This window comes from Pogona vitticeps, chromosome 1 (assembly GCF_051106095.1).
Source record: "Pogona vitticeps strain Pit_001003342236 chromosome 1, PviZW2.1, whole genome shotgun sequence".
Taxonomy (NCBI): domain Eukaryota; kingdom Metazoa; phylum Chordata; class Lepidosauria; order Squamata; family Agamidae; genus Pogona; species Pogona vitticeps.
In genome coordinates, this window is record NC_135783.1 from 331,095,121 (window position 1) to 331,114,411 (window position 19,291).

The 19,291-nt window shown below is 39.5% G+C and overlaps 1 protein-coding gene across 1 annotated transcript in view; it reads right to left on the reverse strand.

Annotated features, from left to right (window-relative positions):
• Positions 1–19,291, reverse strand: part of FBLN5 (fibulin 5) — an 89,881-nt gene that overhangs the window by 24,166 nt on the left and 46,424 nt on the right. Inside the window, exons 5-6 of the mRNA XM_020802240.3 lie at positions 10,215–10,337; positions 6,238–6,354 (exon numbers count right to left, since the gene is read on the reverse strand). Of these exons, the coding sequence (XP_020657899.1) occupies positions 6,238–6,354; positions 10,215–10,337 (240 nt within the window). The remainder of the gene's footprint in view (positions 1–6,237; positions 6,355–10,214; positions 10,338–19,291) is intronic.

Below are 19,291 nucleotides of genomic sequence, written 5' to 3' on the forward strand. Positions count from 1 at the left end.
CAGAGAGTGCTTGAAGCGCTATGGGGTAGTATATAAGCAGCATGCTTTGCTTTGCTTTTGCTTCAATTGGCAATGGTTCTCCAGGGTCTTAGAGCACTTGCCAGCAATGTGCTACTGGAGGTCATCTAACCTGGAGAGTCCAGGGACTGAATATGGTACTTTCTGCATGCAAAACATATGCCTCACCACTGAGCTGTGGTCTCTCCGCTAAGACATTGGACTCCTGAGATAGCAAATAATAGAATATTGTGAATCTTTCACTTTCCAAAGATGTTGTAAAGAGTTTTCATGGAAAATGTACAAGCTGCACTTCACATGGAACACAAGGAAAGAAGATATACGAGCCATGACCACGCCCTGTAGCAGGTAAGAATCATTCTTGCTTTACTGTGCTCTGCCTGTCTTTTAACATGAAGCCAGAGTTGACAGCAGCACAAAGACAGAGACAGAAAAGCCACTATCACCATTTACCTACTACCATCCTCAAATGACAGCAAGGGATTGTATATTCAGAATATAATATGCAAACAAGCTTTCGTGGCTGGAAAAGTTCAATTTACCACTGTGACATCTTGAAAAGATTCTGCATGTTGTTTGGAATCAGACCAATATGGCAAACAAAACTGAAATGTATCCTGCAGGTGCTTCCTTGTTTATCTACTAATTTTAAGACTCTGACTGCTTCAATAATAACAAAACCTGGCCAAAAGCAGCAGGGTGAAATGAGAGGGAAAGGGCAATATATGAAGGATTCTGCTGTAGCAAACTGTACACTTAACCCTTAAATTCACTGTTAATGGGAATATTGCTAGGAGATTCCCTCTCACCCTTAAAAACCAGAAAGCTTTGAAGATTTTGCAGCTGGAGAACCAGAAGAAGGAATTTCATTATTTACAAAAGAAATAAATAAATCACTATAGCTTGTCTGCAGCAAAATCCATTAACGGATGCATGAATTTAGGGCTCTACATTTTTTTGTTTTCATAACGGAGGATAATGTAATTGCAAAGAAGCTGAATTAATTATTTTAATATGTATACAGGCCATTAGTTTAAGTAATTCTTATGACAAAAATGCATTCAAACAAAGAGTGTTTGACATCAGAGCTCAAAAAGATATGGTGGCTTTATCTTCAGTGCAATCTATGAAATGGCTAGCAAGGTCTAAAAGCATTTTTCAGATAGAAAAATACATGCTCCTACCAATGAAAAAAGATATTCGTATGTTTACCTGCCTCTGTTTTGAGCTAATAGAAACAAGGATCTTACAAGGCTGATATCAGGGCATTCCCATGCAGAACAGACTGTGTATTTTTTGTTGTTTAGTCGTTAAGTTGTGTCCAACTCTTCATGACCCCATGGATCAGAGCACACCAGGCCCTCCTGTCTTCCACTGCCTCCTAGAGTTTAGTCAAAATGTGTATTTGTGGGACAGCAAAAATTGAAGATCTCGCACATTATCTATTACATTGTCAATTATATGCGAACATCAGAAAACTTTACTTAGCACCCTGTTTGAAGTGTTGGGGGGCTAGGACTGATGAGAGAAATTTGACTTATTTACTGCAAGGTGATAAGCCCCATTTAACTGGTAAAGTGGCAATTTTTGCTGTAAAAGCAGCAATCCTGAGGAAACAGGATAAGGGGTCTGTTTAGATGAGGTATGCTACTAAAGAGGTTCATTACTTAGTTATAACCACTAAGAGGTTACCTGGAGTGTCAGTGGGAGTTGTTTTAAAGGTAATTTTGTTTCAAAATTCTTGTTTATTATCATTTCATACATTCATTTATATTTGTATGTATTGCTATGTAATTTTTGAAACGGTATGATGATTTATTCAATAAAAACGTGTGTGTGTGTGTGTGTTTTTGTGTGTGTGTAAAGAGATGTAAAGCAAGTATCTGTGTCTGAATTGATAAAGATGATCTGGTTAAAGTGAATAAATAAAGCAAATGGTGATTGAGTGTGTAACAAAATATATGAGGTTTTAATGGTTTTGATTCTATACAATGATTAAAAAACATCTGTGATTCAGATTCAACCTAATATCTTTTAATAAACGAGTTTTGTTTGCAGCAAGTGTCTGATTAAATTCCTTTACAGTGTGGACAGAGGAAATCCACTGATGGCAGCGAAGGAAAGAGAGAACGTCGCCAAAGTGAACCCTTGGTTTGGGGGAAACAAGCAGGGGACACTGGGTGAACGTCACAGTGGTACCATCACTTCCCTTGATTTAGACACTATACTCCTATTGATGCAACCAAGAATCGCATTGGCTTTTTTGGCAGCCGCATCACACTGCTGACTCATGTTCAGTTTGTGGTCTACCAAGACTCTAGATCCCTTTTACAGGTACTGTTGTTTACCCAGGTGTCTTCCATCCTATACCTGTGCAGTTCATTTTTTATGCCTAGGTGTAGGACCTTACATTTCTCCCTGTTGAGATTCAATTTGTTAGTTTTGGCCCAGGACTATCAAGGTCATTTTGAATTTTAACCCTGTCCTCTGGGGAATTAGCAATGCCTGCCGATTTGGTATCATCTGCAAATTTAATCAACATACTCTCTATTCCTTCGTCCAAGTCATTGATAAAGATGTTGAATAACACGGGACCCAGAATAGAACCCTGAGGCACCTCACTAGTCACCTCTTTCCAGGACGAAGGGAGGCATTTGTGATCACCCTTCATCTATTAGCCATGTTAACTCCTCTAATTAATTTTACACATATATAACTGTCTTACAGGGTTTGGGCAAATGGACTATTCTTACAATGGAGGGAAGAATGGTGTCCTCTAAGGACCTATATTGGAATTCATACTTGTCTTGTCCATTTACTATCTGGCATTATGATGGCCTGCAAGGTGATCACATTTGTTAATGACACCAAACTATTCAGAGTGTTAAACAGTGATTGAAAAGAGCTCTGAAAGTATATCTGAAGAAATGAGTGTTAAAATGACAAAGTCAGTTCAATTAAACTAATGTGATGTGATGCACATATATACTTAGATGCAATTTGAGCTGATGGTGACTGACTAACAAAGTCTTCTCTAAGTTATGACTGATAACTCAAGAAAAATGTCGATCCATTGTGTGGCAAATTCTGCATTGGGCATAGTTGGAAAAGGAAACAAAAAATAAAACTGCTAATATCACAGCGTCCCTACACAAAGCTATGAGGCAAACACTTTTGGAATACTGTCTCAGCTTTAGTCACAGCACTTGGAAGGATTGTTACAGAGTCGGAAAAAGCAGAGAAAAAGAGAGCCAGATTTAATAAGGAGTGGAGGAAAGTTTACAACATTTGGGATTGATTAGCTTGGTGATTTCTAGTTCCTGTAGAGTGCAGCTGCACACACTCTCCTAAGCAGCTCTGCTTTTATTTTATCTATTTGTTTAATTTCTTTTTATAGTTTTAAAGTTTGACTTTTAACTTAGGTGCTATTATTAGTGTCTTTTATTACAGGAAGAGGGTTGCCACAGAGAACTGTACAGCCCTCGATTGCAGCAAACTCCTCCACAATTTTCTCCCCATACTCTGGTGGAAGGGAGACAAGCTATTGTAGGCTCCTCTGCTGTGAGAAGCTGAGAACCTGCTGGAAGCCTTGGACATGCAACACCACCCAACCAAGGAATACAAACCTGAGGACTGTGTAGAGTTGCCTGGCAATACTATAAACAGCAAGAAACTTCATTTCATGAAGATAAGATTTGGAGTTAATAGTAGTAGTAAAACAGTACGGGAGTCAAACAGCCGTGTTGGAAAAGATAAGGAATTGAAGAGATGGGCGCTGTCTTGAAAGTAAGACTTCAACATCTCGGAAACAATTTTTAAGAGTAATTTCTTTTAAAGATTGGCTTACCTACTAAAACACACAATATTTGCTTGTTTCATTAAACGGACAGAAACAGGTGGTGTTCCTGAAACTCTGAGGACTACAAAACCTATGAGGAAAACCTGAAAGAAATGGGCATGTTTAGTCTTGAGAAAAGAAGACTGAGGGAGGATATGATAGGCCCTTGCTGAAAGATTTTAGCACAAATTTTCATAAGGAATAGCTTCAGATTAATTATGCTAAAACTAAAGCTATAGTTTTTTGAAAGTGTCCTTTAAATTTTAAAGCATAAGTGGCCCCTTGACAACCAGGTGATTTAACAAATGAGATATTTTAGTTATCTTGGTACAGTATATACTTTGCAGACAGGGGCAGCTTGAAGGCTACAAGATCTGTACAGACAATTTTGAGTTTTTCTAGAACAAAATGTGGGAATTTGATAATTCCCTTAACAGTATATTTAGGCACAGTAATCCCACTATTGTCTTACTTTGGGGGGGGGGGGAGCTGGGGAATTATGAAAACAAAAAACTTGAAAACTGCACAAAATAAATTTTGTAACGTTTTGCTTGGTTTGCCTCCATCTATTCAAGCATCTAGTATCACGGCTAAGTTGGGGATTATGCCAGTACAGTTCTATATCTATGTTGCTTGGTTAATGTATTACTTTAAGTTTAGGATGGAGGATTCAAGGTTATAAAAAATGTTTTCTGGGACAAATGAAATCTGACAGTCAAAACACCTGGATGGCTAACTGTGAATAACAAATGCTAGCCTTTGATTTAATTCCACAAGGCCTACAAACAAGAACTTTGGAACAGACTCACAAATTTGTAAAGGAAAAATTGAAGGATTTGTATAGTCAGCAGAATTGGAATGCGATTAGAATTGCATTATTTTCCCCCTATTTGCACATTTTGAAATTATCTTATAGATGTATGAATTATTTATACGAACTATCAGCTCTTCCTCTTAGAAAAGCATTTTTACACTAAGATTCCAAACTATGTAATCACACTATATGGAAGGGAGCTATACCCTGACACTGATATCACAGCATTTTTGAATATGTGGAGCCCAAGTAGAAGAGAATATACTTTACTTAATGCATTGCTCTTTATATTTTGAATGTAGAACAAAATTTATATCAAACTTGCTAGAGGAAATGCCAGATAAAAGTAACAGAAATAAAATTATCTATCTGTTGTCTGATATTAATAAAATTGTAGCAGACAGAGTAACAAGATTTGCAGTAGCTATCCCCAAGTTAAGGAAAGTTATGTAAAGACCCATATGATCATTTGAAAGGACTCATTTTTTTTAAAAAAAAAATTCACTGTGCATTTTAATTTGTTTGTACTTTGTTTTTAATCCAGAATTTTGTAAATGTATATATTTGTGTTTGTGCCGTTTAATTTGCTAGCATTATGCTGTCAAGTTAACACAAGATGTACATATTTTTATTTCTATTTTATTTTATTTCTATTGGCATTTAAATTGTAATGCTTTGGTGGTTGAATGATCAAAGGAGTTAAATCAACAACAAAGTAAGAAAGATTAATTTAGAAAAGAGACCATAGAAGAGGGAAGATGACAAACAGGTATGCAATTATTGATGGTATGGAAAAAGTGAATGGGGAGACATGTTCTCTTTCCTTCATAATACTAGAACCATAATCAGTCAAGCTGAATGGTAATAGGTTCAGAAAAGATAAAAGGAAGTACTTCTTCACACCTGAGACAGTTCAGTTACAGCAGAGGTCCCCAACCCTCGGCCTGCGGCCCGCTGCCAGCCCGTGGCCTTCACAAGACCAGGCCGCGGTCACAGATCTGCCCCCCTGCACACACACCCCATGCCCACATAAACGCATGGCCCTTCCACCCACACGTGGGTGCAAGTGTGTCCCACTCACCCGCCACGCCCATCTGCTCATTCAAGAGTGCCACACCCACCCGAGCCCACCCTGCTCACCCATGTAAGCGCATCCTGCGAGCACGCCCTGCCTGCCCATGAGTGTGCCCTACCCTCCTGCGAGCAGGGGGTGCCCCTGCGCATGGACCCCATCCCCACAACTGGTCCGTGGTTCAGAAAAGGTTCGGGACCACTGAGTTACAGCATTTTCCTCCACACAATGTAGCAATGGTTTTAAAAGAGAAATAGGTAAATTCATGATACTGAACACTGAGTTTTCAATGGATACCAGTCACAATGGCTGAATGTTGCCCCAGTAACAAGGAAGTATTCCTCACATATCAGTTTCTGGGAAACGCAAACAGGGAGGTGGATTGCTCTTGTGTTCTGCTTGGTTTCTGAAAGGCATCTTGTTGGCCACTGCAGGGAAAAAATGCTGGACTAGATAGAGTCTGATTCAACATAATTTTTCATATGTTTTTACTACCTTGACATGACCTTCCATCTTCATTCAAGATGAATCCTGGATTACACGTACAGGAGTAGGAGCCTGGTACATTGGCACATAGCTGGTGACAGTAACCAAAGCGACACTCATCTATATCTGGGGAGGAAAAGGAATTACAGGTGAGCCTAGGACCAAGCAAGCAAGCAAAATAAGTTTATCATGTGGCACACAGTCCATTGCAACATACATCGGATAAAACAATAAAAACAATATAAACAATATAATAATGTATGTTACAATATAATACAATACAATATTAAAAGCCATTTAGAATCAAATCAAGTTGATTTCTATTATGGCACAAAGTTTCAACATCTAAGGAGAGGTCAAAGGAAGATGGAAAACATTAACCAATGCCAGCAGCAAGCACTTATCACGAGGGGAATAACCCCAAAGATACAATTACAGTGGTGCCTCGCATAGCGACGTTAATCCATGCAGCAAAAATCACTGCAAAGCAATTTCGTCGCTATGTGATTTTAAAAAGCCCATAGGAATGCATTGAAACCCCTTCAATGCATTCCTATGGGCTAAAAACTCACCTTTAAGCGAAGATCCTCCATTTTCGCTGCCCGGTAAGCGAGGAATCCGTCCCAAAACACAGTGGGTGGCCATTTTTTTTAGCCGGTGGGCATTTTGGAACCACCGATCAGCTGTTGGAAAATCATCGCTATGCGATAATCGGTAAGCGAAACAGCGAACCGATCATCGCAAAGCGATTTTTCCCCCATAGGGAACATCGCAAAAACTTGATTGCTATGCGGTTTCGTCGCTAAATGGAGCGCCCATTAAGCGAGGCACCACTGTACCTAAGTATTGACTTAACTGATAGAGGCAGGGGATACAGTTTCCATTTTTAACAATGTAGAGATAAACCGTGCCATTCAGAAAGTTACAAATTTGTCTCTGTTGGAAAGTAAGATTTTAAGCTTTTCTTGTTCAGAATTACTGTAATGTTTTTGTAAAATAGGGTTGATAAATCTTTTGTGATAGGTCTCTTATAGTGGACAATAGAGCACTAGATGTGCCAAATTCTTCACTTATTTTTGGTCACAAGAGCAAACTCTCTCGCGATATGGAATTTGTGTATAGCGTCCTAATAAACTGGCTAGTGGTAGCATATCAAAACGTGCCCAAGTAAAAGCTTTTCTATAATCAAAACTCATTAATTCAGTAAAATAAGATGGAAGATCTAAAGGGAAGGGTAAAATGTTCTTATATAAAGGGGCTGTTTTAGGGTGCCTAACAAACCTAAATCAGTTTGAACCCAGTGGTTGGACAATCTCTGTTTCAGTAAATGTTTTGCAGCGGGTAGGCCAAGGTGTCACACACACTCTACGGAGAATCTAAGTTTAGCATCTAATTGCAGTGCAAAAAGTTTCCAAGATCTAAAATTCATATCCCCATATGATGCTATTAAAAGTTCTGACTGGGTAATGAACAAAATTTTCAGCCAGTAATTAATTATTAATTAATGACATTAGTACCAGTTCTAATCTAAGAAAAGCTGAGAGGGTTGAATTACTGCTTGATTAATGCCAGGAGTAATCAAGCAAATTTATGTTGGATTACTTCTAGGGAGGTTAGGTTTCCAGTTCCCCATATTTCAGCACCATATAGGATCTAGGGAAGTAGCTTGATTTTGTAAATTTCACAGATGGGTGGGACCAAATGCCCTCCTTTAATTCTAGAGAATCTAAGTATACCAAACATAGCTTTTTCAAATTTCTGCCATGTGGTGGTGCAGAGGATAGAATGATGCATTTGGAAACCATGATTCCAAGGCCAGGAAATGAAACTGGCAAAATGAAGCTGTTTTACTTCCCTGCCTGTCTAAAGGCTGATGAGTGATAGCCATACCGAACCTGCCTCTTTCACCTTAAACAAGGAATGTGTTCCATTTTAGGAAATCTGTCAGCAAACAGCTGATAACAATTGTTTTATATTTCTTTCGCTTATTACAATTTCTCAGCCTGAGAAAGAGAAAGAATCTATTCTCACATACCAATTCTCTGTATGTGCTTCAAAGAATATTCAGGGGCTAGGGAACGTTACTCAAGACCAAAAGATCTTTAGATCTTTTAGGTGCAAGGCATTCCATATCTTACAAGTCCTATCTTTAATAACATTTTATTATCCATTTTCATTTTGCATTTGCATGGGAAGATTTCAGCTGCAACATTCATATACATTCATTTCCTAGATCTGAAAGGAGGGCAACAGTAAGTAGCTGCTCTAGAGAGCTGTACCAGCTGCTTTTTTTCTTCATTACTCTCTGCAGCAGAAGGATGGCTGGCAAAGCTTTTTGAAGTGATTGGAAATAGCACATTACAAATGATTGTTGTTACAGATCATCAAGTCACTTCTGGCATAGACTCTACTAGAGTTTTAGAGGTATGTGATGTGCTTAAGGAGTTGTTTTCACCTTCATGAGTTTCCATAGCCTAGGAGAGATTAGAATCTAGTGTTTCCGAGTCCAAATCTGAAACTAAACCACACTGGTTCTCACTCAGAGTAATGGTTGGTTATAACTTAACAAGGTCTTTGTCATTAATTTTTTTGATATAACAGTTAAAGATAAAGGTTCCCCTTGACAATTTGTCTAGTCGTGTCTGACTCTAGGAGGCGGTGCTCATCTCCATTTCCAACCCATAGAGCTAGCGTTTGTCCGAAGACAATCTTCCGTGGTCACTTGGCCAGCGTGACTAGACACAGAACGCCATGACTTTCCCATTGTGGTGGTACCTACAGTGGACCCTTGACTTACAGACAGCTTGACTTACAGACTTTTTGAGTTACACACTTCTCTGGCCGCAAAATTTAGGTTTGACTTGCAGACTGAGATTTGATTTACAGACTAGAAAAAAACCAAAATGGAACAAAAACGGCCTGTTACGGGATTAATCGGTTTTCAATGCACTGTAGGTCAATGGAGACTTGACTTACAGACTTTTTGACTTGAGAACCGCCTTCCAATACAGATTAAATTCTCAAGTCAAGACCCCACTGTATTTATCTACTTGCATTTTTGCATGCTTTCAAATCGCTAGGTTGGTGGGAGCTGGGACAAGCGACGGAGGCTTACTCCGTCGTGTGGATTCAATCTTATGACTGCAGGTTTTCTGACCTTGCAGCACAGAGGCTTCAGCAGTTTAACCCGGAGTGCCACATAGTTAGTTCTAACTTATTTCATTAATTATCTAGGATTCCCCACTGTGCCTGCTGGGAGAAGAGTTCTCTGTTGCAAACCAACCCTTAAAAGAAAAATTGTCTTTTTAAATTATTTTTGAGAAACTCTAATGGGGTCCAAACAACTTCAAGAACAGGGGTGAACAAATATTTTGCCCCTGAAGGCCACATGTGACAATGGGTTCAGGACTGCATTGATGCACACGCATGTACACAGAGGCATATTTCATCTTAATGAAAAAATAGGTGATACCTATTGCATTTTGATTTTGTTTTGTTTGGACCACACAGCTACCCTTTACTTCAATCATATTTCATCTTGTCTCCTATATACCTATACAGTATTCATATTTTTACATCCCCCCCACAACTGACTCTCCCATTCATCCACATTTGTCAGATTGATAATATCTGCATGCTGTTTTTCCTAGCAAAACTGTAAAAGCAGCAGTGATACTAGTGGAGGAATTTAATGGCAGGGGCAGCCTGTGTACCCACAGTGGGCTGGATTGAAGACCTCTACAGACAGCACAAAGTCTGCAGTTTGCCCATATGTGATTGTGAGTGACAATTTATGAACACCTTCCTTGCTCAGATATACTGTCCACCAGATGTTTCCTCCACTTTAATAATACTATCCACATTGCATTTTGACTGATGCTTGATGGTCCAGCCACAACTGGATAATCACAAAACCCATCATGTAAAGATAATGAATAAACATTTCTCTTTGTTTTAAATGTACTTTCCCCAACAGTAAAACGTACCTAAGCACTGGCCTTCTAAAAGCCAGTAACCTTCAGTGCAGGAGCAAGTGTATCCTCCTTCAGTGTTGATGCAGATTTGGGTGGGGTTGCACTGATGTGTTTCAGATGCACATTCATCAATATCTGCAAATAAGAAAATAGTAATGCATTAGATGAGTACACAGGCACAAACAACATTTGTTTTAATAACAGGGTCTCATTTCTGTGATCAAGTACAAAAAAGAGGTACAGTATCTAAGAAGGAGGACACATTTATTTATTAGATTTCTATCCCGCCCATCTAGACAGAGGCCAAAATATTTTTGGAGTGGCTTTAACACAGCCTCTGGGGCCCTGAACAATTTCACATTTGTCCTATTTCTGCCAAGTTACTGAGCAGATCAAAATCATTAGCAGTTGAAGAGAAACATCCGCCCAACAGATGCACTCTCTTATAGGCCTGACTCAGTGATTTCCAGTTTCTTTGATAGCATGCTACATTTGCTGGTTGCTTTCCTGATAAATATCATTTCTGAACTCATACGAAGAGGGAATTTCTAAGCCTCCTCTAATCAGTCATTTCATTTGGTTGCTGTCCAGGGCCCCGGGGCGATAGTACTAAATATACTTCCATCATGGTGCTGAGTGCATTTCTTAGAAACAACTCCCTGGAGTTAAATCTTACTAATAGCACAATCCAATGCACGTTTACAAATAATTCTCATTGCATTCATTGTGGCTTACACCCAATTAAGTTGTACAGTATTGAAGCCTTAGAGTGGACATGTTTGTTACCACAAATTACATAGTTAGGAGTAAACTGGATGTTAATTTACATCCATCTTTGAATACTGTGCTTCTGATTCCCCATGTCTTGTTTTTAAAAGAAACTATCAGAGATTAAATAAAGTACTTAAATAATAGAAATGTAGCCGTCGTCGTTTAGTCGTGTCCGACTCTTCGTGACCCCATGGACCAGAGCACACCAGGCCCTCCTATCTTCCACTGCCTCCCGGAGTTGTGTCAAATTCATGTTGGTTGCTTCGCAGACACTGTCCAGCCATCTCATCCTCGGTCGTCCCCTTCTCCTCTTGCCGTCGCACTTTCCTAACATCAAGGTTTTTTCCAGGCAGTCTTCTCTTCTCATGAGATGGCCAAAGTACTGGAGCCTCAGCTTCAGGATCTGTCCTTCCAGTGAGCACTCAGGGTTGATTTCCTTTAGAATTGATAGGTTTGTTCTCCTTGCAGTCCAGGGGATTCTCAAGAGCCTCCTCCAGCACCACAATTCAAAGGCATCAATTCTTCGGCGGTCTGCTTTCTTTATGGTCCAGCTCTCACTTCCATACATCGCAACAGGAAAAACCATAGCTTTGACTATGCGGACTTTCCTTGGCAAGGTGATGTCTCTGCTTTTTAAGATGCTGTCAAGATTTGTCATTGCTTTCCTCCCAAGAAGCAGGCGTCTTTTAATTTCGGGGCTGCTGTCTCCATCTGCAGTGATCATGGAGCCCAGGAAGATAAAATCTGACACTGCCTCCATATCTTCCCCTTCTATTTCCCAGGAGGTGATAGGACCAGTGACCATGATCTTAGTTTTTTTGATGTTGAGTTTCAGACCGTTATTTGCACTCTCCTCTTTCACCCTCATTACAAGGTTCTTTAATTCCTCCTCAATTTCTGCCATCAGAGTGGTATCATCTGCATATCGGAGGTTGTTGATATTTCTTCCGGCAATCTTAATTCCGGCTTGGGATTCCTCCAGTCCAGCCTTCCGCATGATGTGTGCTGCATATAAGTTAAATAAGCAGGGAGACAATATACAGCCTTGCCGTACTCCTTTCCCAGTTTTGAACCACTCAGTTGTTCCATGACGAGTTCTAACTGTTGCTTCCTGTCCCACATATAGGTTTCTCAGGAGACAGATAAAGTGGTCAGGCACTCCCATTTCTTTAAGGACTTGCCATAGTTTGCTGTGGTCGACACAGTCAAAGGCTTTTGCATAGTCAATGAAGAAGAAGTAGATATTTTTCTGGAACTCTCTGGCTTTCTCCATAATCCAGCGCAGGTTAGCAATTTGGTCTCTAGTTCCTCTGCCTCTTCGGAATCCAGCTTGTACTTCTGGGAGTTCTCGGTTCACATACTGCTGAAGCCTACCTTGTAGGGTTTTGAGCATAACCTTGCTAGCATGTTAAATGAGTGCAATTGTACGGTAGTTGGAGCATTCTTTGGCACTGCCTTTCTTTGGGATTGGGATGTAGACTGATCTTTTCCAATCCTCTGGCCACTGTTGGGTTTTCCAAACTTGCTGGCATATTGAATGTAGCACCTTAACAGCATCATCTTTCAAGATTTTAAATAGTTCAACTGGAATGCCATCATCTCCACTGGCCTTGTTGTTAGCCAGGCTTTCTAAGGCCCACTTGACCTCACTCTCCAGGATGTCTGGCTCAAGGTCAACAACTACATTGTCTGGGTTGTCCAGAATATCCAAATCTTATTGATATACAGTGGTGCCTCGCACAACGAGTGCCTCACACAACGATGAATTCACACAACAATGCCTTTTTCTGTTAAATTTGCTGCCTCACACAGCGATGTTTCCTATGGGGGATTTTCACACAACGATCTCCCTTTTCGCTCCTGTAAAAGTGTCTTACAATGTTTGGAAGCTGTTTTAAATGATTGCAATGGTTAGTCCACCTCCTGAAACCTATGTAAACTGATTTTGGTGTTGTTCTGACACTTCGTTAATTTATGATGATTTTTTGAATTTTCTCCATTGGAAACCATTGGATGGTCTGTCTAATGGTTTCCAATGGAAAAAACAAAAAATCATCATAAATTAACGAAGTGTCAGAACAACACCAAAATCAGTTTGCATAGGTTTCAGGAGGTGGACTAACCATTGCAATCATTTAAAACAGCTTCCAAACATTGTAAGACACTTTTACAGGAGCGAAAAGGGAGATCGGGAAGAACTTTAAAAGGCAAACGGAGATCAAAGAGCCCTTTCCCGATCTCCCTTTTCGCTCCTGTAAAAGTCAGCTCCAGGTCTTGTTTTTACTGACTGTATAGAGCTTCTCCATCTTTGGCTGCAGAGAATATAATCAATCTGATTTCGATATTGCCCATGTGGTGATTTCCATGTACAGAGTCGCCTCTTGTGTTGTTGGAAAAGAGTTTTTGTGATGACCAGCTTATTCTCTTGACAAAACTCTATTAGCCTTTGTCCTGCTTCGTTCTGAACTCCAAGGCCAAACTTCCCTTGTTCCTTTTATCTCTTGGCTCCCTACTTTAGCATTCCAGTCCCCTAGAATGAGAACAACATCTTTCTTTGGTGTCAGTTCTAGAAGGTGTTGTAAATCTTCATAAAATTGTTCAATTTCAGTCTCCTCAGCAATGGTGGTTGGTGCATAAGCTTGGATTATTGTGATGTTGAAAGGTCTGCCTTGGATTCGTATTGACATCATTCTATCATTTTTGAGATTGTATCCTATTACAGCTTTTCCCACTCTTTTGTTGACTATGAGGGCCACTCCATTCCTTCTATGGGATTCTTGCCCACAATAGTAGATATGATAATCATCTGAGCTGAATTCGCCCATTCCTGTCCATTTTAGTTCACTGATGCCCAGGATGTCGATGTTTATTCTTGCTATCTCCTGTTTGACCACCTCCAACTTCCCGAGGTTCATAGATCTTACATTCCAGGTTCCTATGCAGTATTTTTCTTTGCAACATTGGACTTTCCTTTCACTTCCAGGCACGTCCACAGCTGAGCGTCCTTTCGGCTTTGGCCCAACCACTTCATTAGCTCTGGAGTTACTTGTACTTGTCCTCCGCTCTTCCTCAGTAGCATGTTGGACGCCTTTCGACCTGAGGGGCCCATCTTCCAGCATCATATCTTTTAGCCTTTTGTTTTTGATCATGGGGCATTCTTGGCAAAGATACTGGAGTGGCAATGCCATTTCCTACTCCAGGTGGATTGCATTTAGTCAGAACTCTCCACTATGATCTGTCCATTTTGGGTGTCCCTGCACGACATAGCCCATAGCTTCTCTGAGTTACTCAAGCCCCTTCGCCATGACAAGGCAGCAATCGATGCCTTGCAGCAATCGATACCAACAGAAATGTAGCAGCAAACAGTAAAATAAAAGTGGGAAACAGCTTTGGAAGAGGAACATCCACCACAAGGTGCAGCAAATGGAAATTTCCATAATCTTCATCTCATTCCCATCCTCTCAAAGGCTGTATGTCATCATCTGACTTTGGATGTGGGAGCTTCAAACAATTATACTGTCTTGCATCTACACTGTTTTTGAAGGATTTTCAGCCAAAAAGTTCTCCTGTTTACATATATTTTTTCCATTTATTTTACCTTGAATGACCAATTTTTAACAACCTGTACTTTTTGTTTCTCCTCAAAGGTATCCTTGTTTTCTGCATTTTTTTATTTCTTGTTCTACATTCATTCATCATTACATTTATTCATTCATCACTACATTCATTTCTTCACTAGAATAATGTAAGGAACTTATATTTTTCAACATGGGCCACTCTTGCTTTTTACTGATTATTATGAATTTGTTTTCCTCAACATTCATTTTATACCACGTTCATGACTTACTTCATTGACTTTTCCCATGGGTGCTTTAAAAAAACAAGAAAAAGGGTATTGTGAATCTCAAACAGTTAAATTGCCATCTGATTTGATACCTTCAGGAGCAAGTACTGTACTACTGAACTCAGGGGGACATAGCTATATATATATGAAGCTCCACAGAAACAGAGGTGGTCATGTAGTACCTATAAGACTAACTAGTTTTAATTTTTTTACAAGATTTTGTGTGTTCAAGCAGTTTTCTTCAAGTGAATGAGGTGACTGTGTCTCTGACACAGTACAGATCTGTCGACAGTTTGAAATCATTGGCAACAATTATAGGATGCTAACAGTTCTCCATACCAACAGTTTAAAACTAGATCTCTAACAGACATTAGGAAGTGATTAATTCCATTATAGTGGTGGTGATTAGGGTCTAACTGAGTGACAAAGATTCTGATTATTAGATTAGTATATATAATCACACTGTCTGGATAGCTCAGTGGATTAGGTATCTGGCTGTTGAGGCAGAGGTTGGGAGTTAAATTCTCAACTGTACCTCCTTGGAGAAGAGCCAGTCTGCTTAGTTTGGCAAACTCCACCATCCCAGGATGCCCCCAAAAGAAGAGAATGGTAAACCACTTCTGTGTATTTTCTACCAAGAAAACACTGAAAAGGGTTGCCATAAGCCAGAATTGATTTGACAGCATGGAATTGTTATTATATAACCACACAGGAAACTATTGTCTTTGTTTAAGCCTGGAGAGCGTATGCTAAACTTCCTGATGTATTCCTGTTCAGCAGTCTCCCTTTGGAATCTGTCCTTGAACATATCCCAAACATATTGGGATATGTTCACTGGCAATGGTGCGGCTGGCAATGGTGCGGCTAAAGCCACTGGCAATGGTGCGGCTAAAAAATATTGTAAATAATTGTAAATAAATAAATAAATAAATAAATATTAGGGATACAGAAATAATTGTGAAGTATAAAATGCCAGTTTAGCAGGAGTGGAATGTATTGTTAGTGTAATATCAACATACTGTTATATACTATTAATACTAGTGGTGTCCTTTGTACACAACTGAACTAATGTACATGGTCATCTAAAAGGATACCTATATGGCACTGGCCATTGAGTCCACTATGCATTTACACAAATATTGCTACATACAACAGCTGTGGAAAAGGGAAGCATTAAGAACAGTGCGTTCAGCAACAGTGTTTAATCTTTTTTTCTGGCTTCTCTCCTTATACATTCATCATAATATCAGATCAGAACAAATGATAAAGGTGAAATTCAACAGGAAACAAAAAGTCATGGGGAGCATAGAAGGAGTCTCCTTGAAGAGTAGAAAGCATTGCAAGTACACTTAAGCCTCCCTAATTATTCCTATCCAGAAGAGCCACACTGTAAACCTGCTGACAAATAATGGTACTGTTTAGGACCACAAATACAATAATATGACAATAATATCTATTATTATAGAGGGCATCTCTTAATCTAAGCTTCACTTTGCTGTGAATGAACTCACAGAGGAACTGTTCACCAAAGGTTCTTGAGATGTATCTAGTCGATGAGAGGCCCCACAAACAATACAGAAGTGCCATTTTTGCAATATTTGGGGCTATAAGCAAGACGCCAAAAATGGTGAAGCCATTATAAAGTAGGCCAAATCACATTCAATGTCCCTTATACATGACCCTAAAATACCCAGTTCATTTAATAGTGGCAGGAACCCAGATCTAGTTTTTGTTAGTGAGCCTATAGTTCAACAGTCCATTAAGAGAGTGGGTAACCTTGTCAAGTTTCTCTGTTCCTGTTATCAAAAAGGGAGTAGTGATTTATCTTTTAAATAAGTTGCAGTGCCCCATTGTAGCATTAAACACCCCAAGGTATCTACTTTTCAAAAATTGAAGTGTACATCTGGCCACTTCTGGCTTTGACGCGCTCCTGGCATAGTGGTTAAATTGCTGTACTGCAGCCAAAACTGGGTTCATGACCTGAGGTTCAATCCCAGGTAGCCGGCTCAAGGTTGACTTAGCCTTCTATCCTTCCAAGGTTGGTAAAATGAGTACACAGCATGCGGGGGAGGGGGAGTGTAGCCTGCATAATTAACTTGTAAACCGCCTAGAGAGTGCTTGAAGCTCTATGTAAGCAACACACTTTGCTTTTTTTCTTTTGCTTTGCAATAGCTGTACTGAAACCAGGCAAAAAACGGTTAGATCTCAAAAGCTACAGGCTAATCTCCCTACTATGCCATATATACAAAGAGATTGAACAAGTTATATTAAATCATCTAGCCGCTAAAATCAAACTTCTTCTAATGTCAAAACAGGGAGACTTTAGACTTGGCAAGAACTATATGGCTCAAATCTTGAATCTAACTCAGTACTGTATACAGAAAACAATTTTGGAACACATAAAATAACTGGAACAGCATCTGTCAGTCTTATAGTGGCATATGATACTATCCACCATCAATTGCTGCTCAAAGAGTTCTATTTTCTTACTAAAGGTCATTGACTAACAAATGTCACTGTACTAATTCATACTTGATTTTTTGTTGTTGTTGAATATCAATGGAGGCACAGTCACTGGAGAAATCAAAGAAATGGCCTGCCACAAGGTAGCATCCTGGCACTATTGCCTTTTAACATTTACACAAGTGGTCAGCCAACGTTCCTATACTTCAAGAGTTTCATCTGTGTCGATGTTCTTGTCTTTACCGTTTTGAATTTGAATGGACTCAAATGGAATTTTGAGTCCATTCAGTTCTAGCTATCCTCTGTATTAAAGTTATTTCTTTATACTGTACTAAAATATCAACCAGCTGAGACCAAAACCCTTAAAAATACAGGCCTGTGCCTTCCAGTTTAAAGAACAGAGAAGCAGAGAAAATCTGCTAATTAGCTGGGAAGACAAGATATTGGAACACTGCCCTACCCCAAAGTATTTGGGCATCACTCTGAATCAAACTCTGAAGTTTAGTACACAATTCTTATGCTCTAAATATTAAAGCAGAAGCAGCTTGGCTAAACCTATGGAGGGCAAAAATGACACACCTTGCCAAATGCATGAATGCCAAAGAGTGTCTCTCACCAGAACAAGATTTTGGGTGGTCCATCTGGAAGTCAGTTATTAGACTTTGAAGTGAACTAGGAAGATCAAAGAATAATCAAGCAAAATGGGGCTACTTAAATACAGGATAATTTTTCTGTGAATGTGCAGAAATTCAGTCAGTACAGCATACTGTATATGTGCATGCAACTTATGCCCTACCATGTGTACAAAGATGATATAGCAAATGGCCAAGTTAACACTATTTAAGTAGCCCACCTCTGGTTAAAAAACAGTCTAAATTTTTTACATTATTTGAATTTTGTTTATATTTTTTATATATCCATAATTTTAAATTGTGCAAGATTCTGATACAAATAAAGACAAGAGACATGATCACTCCAGTAAAAAAAAAAAAGAGCATCATGTTTTGGCCTTACTGGCCACAGTGACCCTTAATAAACATATAAGCACTCCAAGGACATTCTCTGGCACCTTTTTGTTTCTTGGAAAATTCCAAGCAACAGCAAATGACCATAGGGCATTGTGTAAACATAACTTCCCAGTCCAACTCCACTGTACATAATATAAATATGGAAATAAACTGCTCAGTTTTGTGCAACCCACTGATTTGCCGCCAAGTCTTTTTTTATGAAAAGCACCAAAATATACAATTCAATAATGTGTAACAATTTTCAGCTGTTTTTCACCTTCAGTATTCTTTATAAAGATTAACTTATGTGAGTACACCTCAATCTAGTTAGTTACACTGCTCATATTAGAATTTGCAGAGTTTCCATACTGGCCATACATAAACCCATACAGTTAAGTCTCTCAGTCATTCAGTATCATTTTATAATTAGGCCTCATAGAAGATGACACAAGATCTTGCATGCAGAACCACTGAAGGAAAACTCAGTAAGAAGTAATAGAGTATGAGACACAGAGCAGTTTTATTTACAACCTCACAACATAAGCTGTCTGCAGTTTGAATGAACGAGAAGGACTTTTCTCGGCTGGCCTGACTGTCTATATATCCAGCACTAACCAAACATTCCTTTCAGCTTTTGAAATTCAAAGAGAGCCCGCCTCTCTGATGAGTGTTCTATCTCTCTCTTTCATTGGTTGGTGGCAGTTGTTTGTTGCTGTTGATCTGTTCAGTTGGTTGCCAATATGTGTACAGTAAAGAAAGCAGTATACATAACGTAATGAGAAATTATCTAGAGCAGTTTAAAGTAAACATGGGGAATTCATATTTGAACCTTTGTCAATGAAGACAAATACTGCTGGCACAGGTGGCTGACCCGATTAACACTCGCCCAAGAACCCACTGGACCATGCCCCAATCACAGCAGTAGTCTGGCTGGTGCAGCCCTGACTCCCTGCTCGGCTGGCCACTCTGGCAAGGGGGTGGGATGACAAGTCTCCCCACTCAGC